At 49.8% G+C, this 3322-nt stretch overlaps 1 protein-coding gene across 1 annotated transcript; it reads right to left on the bottom strand.

Moving 5' to 3' along the window:
• Positions 1 to 301: 301 nt before the first annotated feature.
• LOC123041878 (9-beta-pimara-7,15-diene oxidase-like) lies at positions 302 to 2422 on the bottom strand. Its single transcript, XM_044464428.1, has 3 exons — positions 1688 to 2422; positions 1034 to 1213; positions 302 to 931 (listed from the first exon to the last, which is right to left on the bottom strand). Exons 1-3 carry the CDS (start codon positions 2420 to 2422, stop codon positions 302 to 304), a joined length of 1545 nt encoding a protein of 514 aa, XP_044320363.1.
• Between the last annotated feature and the right edge of the window lie 900 nt (positions 2423 to 3322).

Raw genomic sequence — 3322 nt, 5'->3', positions numbered from 1 at the left:
ACAGGAAAGGGGAAAGAGATGCGACGAACGGAGATGTGAACGGTGACGGGTCCACAGGGGCACGTGTCCATCAGAGGACGCGGCTTATGTTTGGTTGTTTTCAGCCGGTTGAAAACAAACGTTTTCCTATTCTATTTGTTGGATGACCAAAATGCGCAATTAAGTGACCACAACTGAATTTTACTCTATACAATGTTATCTGCCAAAATTATTTATTTGTCCGTTATATAAAAACAAGACATATATAGACATTCATCCCACATGGCACAACAAAGAAAGTGAAGTGTCACAAACATCGGCTTTAAAGATCGATTGGGACATTATAGGGCTCCGCAATTAGGTGCAGTTGGTTCCTTCTTCTTGCCGTTGCGCCGACGATCATGTCCATGTCGAGCTCCTCCGGTCGAATACCGTTCGGGAGGCTCCAGTTGAAGTAGTAGAGAAGCCGTGCCACAGTGAGCTCCAGCGTGGCCATCGCAAAGTGGCCGCCAGGGCACATCCTCCTCCCGCTGCCGAACGGCAAGTACTCGTACCGCGTGCCGGCGTAGTCTCTCGCCGTGCTATCCACGAACCTCTCCGGCCTAAACTCCTCCGCGTCGTGCCAATGCTCGGCGCTCCTCGCTATCGCCCACGCGTTAACCATGACCCTGGTGCCCTCCGTGACCTCGAATCCGCCAACGTTGCAGGTCTCCCGGCAGACACGTGGGAGCAGGAGCGGCAGCACCGGGTGCAGCCGCAAGCCCTCCTTCACCACCATCCTCGTGTAGCACAGCTCCTCTATGAGGCTCTCGTGGTCTCGTGGGTTCTTGTTGTCGAATGTTCGTCGCACCTCGGCCTGCGCCTTCGCCTTCACCTCCGGGTACCGCATAAGCTCCGACATGATCCACTCCGCGGCTGATGATGTTGTCTCGGCCCCTCCAGTGAACATATCCTAATCGAAATTAATCGACATGAAGAACATGAATGAGAAAAATAACACATAGGCAGTACTACTCTACGCATCGATCATGTGAATCTTTTAAAAACACTTTACCCCTATGATTGCCTTGATGTTTGTGGTGCTGATGGGGAACTCAAGGCCATCCTCGTCCTTGATCCTAAGCATGACGCTCAGAAGGTCATCATCTCCGCCGCCGGTCGTCGCCGTTGACTCCTTCTCCTTCCGCCGCGCCTCGCACCTAGTGATGATCTTCTCAAAGACGGCGTCGAGGACGGACGTGGATTTTTAGAGCATATGCACCCAGGCCCTCCTATCCTAACTCTTCAATATTGCTTAAGATCCGTGCGACACAACTAAGTTTCTATATGAAATTTTCTCTTTTTTGCTTTTCCCACATAGAACATATCTTAAAGTTCAAACCTATGCAGGATGGCAAATCTTTCTAACTAGAATCTAGGATAAATCTTTCAGAATTTTTTGTCCGACATAAATATTAAAAATATGATTTTTTAATCAAACAAAACGTATTTTGTATATTTATGTTTGACAAAAAAATCTGTACGATTTATCCTAGATTCTACTCAGAAAGCTTTGTCACGCCGCATAGGTTTGAACTTCAAGATATATTCTATGTGGGAGAAACAAAAAAGAGAAATATATTTGCACGAATCTTAAAGCAAAAAATGGATGGCTAGATAGAGAGGGCCTGGGTGCATATGCTCTAAAATATATTTTCGCGTCGAGGACCCTGTGCGCTCGCCGGAGCCGGCGTCTCACCCTAGTGACGACATCCACGAACCGCAGGGACGGGAAGAGGTCCCCGACGCAGAACCCCCCGCTGTACTCCATTGCCACGCCCATCGCAGTCAAGAACTGCTCCTGGAGCTCGGCATCGCATCCCTCACCGAACGTCGCCTTTGCGCTGATCGTGTTTGCGCACGACACCAGCAGTCCGCCGAGATTTACAGGCTCGCCGCCTCTGGCGGCAGCGCGGACATTCCTAACGAGGGAAAGGATCTCACTATCCCTGATGGGCGCGAACTGCCTCACCTTCCGCGCGCTCAGGACCTCCACCGTGCAGATCTTTCGCAGCATCCTCCAGTACGCGCCGTATGGCGCAAAGCCGATGTCAGTGTTCCCGTAGCATAGGATCTCCGTGGCCACAAGGCTCGGCCGCGACGCGAAGGTGAGGTTGTTGTCCCGGAGCACCTCCTGTGCCGCCGCCGGGGAGGAGATCACGACGGTGTCGACGTGGCCCAGCCGCAGGTACATCACCGGTCCGTGCTTCTTCGCCAGGTCCCGGAGAGCGACCTGCGGCTCCGAGGTAAGGTGGTGGAGGAGGCTTCCGATGAAGGGGAGACACCGTGGACCAGGAGGCCGCCTCTTCTTGGAGCTTGGTGCCGATTTGCGGCTAAGCAACGACACAAGAATCGCCAGTGAGGCGACAGAGATAGACAGGAGAGTGGCTGTGCTTAGCTCCATCAGGATGGTTCGGTTTAAGTCGCAGCTTAATTTGCTTGGAAGAACAGCAAAGCAAGAGTAGCCACTTTTATAAGCACTACGATGTCAACGACACGTAGTGGTAACCTGCAAAAAAAGTGACACGTAGTGGTAAGATATAATCAAGACGAAATGATATGAGATCAGCAGAACATATCCCGCTCAAGAAATATGCGATCCATAGCCCTTCCAATTATGCTCATTTTTTTTTGGAAAAGGAATTATGCTAATATAAGAAGCTTTTTTTTAACACAGTAGAAACGCAAGCGCTCATACCTGCATGCATACACTCACCCCTATAAACGCACATACGCACACCCTACCATATGAGCATCTTCGAGAGACTGAGCCGGCATATCATCTTGAGATTTACAAAGTCATCTTAGGCGTCTCGTCCTCGACCCGAACGTCTGCTCCCACTGAAAAGCATCGCCGGAAATTCTGAAATAAATCCAGGAATAATGCGAGCACCGAAAATTGACCCTAGTGGGCAGGGATACCACTGTCCCTCTAACCATCCAACCACAGTTCACAGGTTGGTTCGCTAATATAAGAAGCTCTAACAACCGCTATTAGAAAAACTTCTGTACGTATAGATAATTAGTGGTGCGGACTCAAATAACAGCAGTGCGGTAAAAAAAAACAGGAGCGTCTATGCTATACTTGTAGTCATGATCCGTTCTGATTTCCCCGTGTTGTTCTTGTGTTCATTCACGGAAAAGGAAAATTATTTTCTTGTTCTATAGTGGGTTTTTTGTGTGTGTTGTTTTTCTCTCTATGCAAGCGCATCAATGTAGCGCTGTGCTAGCCAGTTTGTTGGCAGTTGCATGCGCACATACCACGGTGCATGACTCGGACAGACGGCCCGATCATTTGCGTTTG

The sequence above is a fragment of the Triticum aestivum genome, chromosome 2B, assembly GCF_018294505.1.
Source record: "Triticum aestivum cultivar Chinese Spring chromosome 2B, IWGSC CS RefSeq v2.1, whole genome shotgun sequence".
NCBI classification, from domain to species: domain Eukaryota; kingdom Viridiplantae; phylum Streptophyta; class Magnoliopsida; order Poales; family Poaceae; genus Triticum; species Triticum aestivum.
The sequence above is the reverse complement of the archived record's forward strand: the minus strand, read 5'-3'. Positions and strand labels throughout refer to the sequence as shown.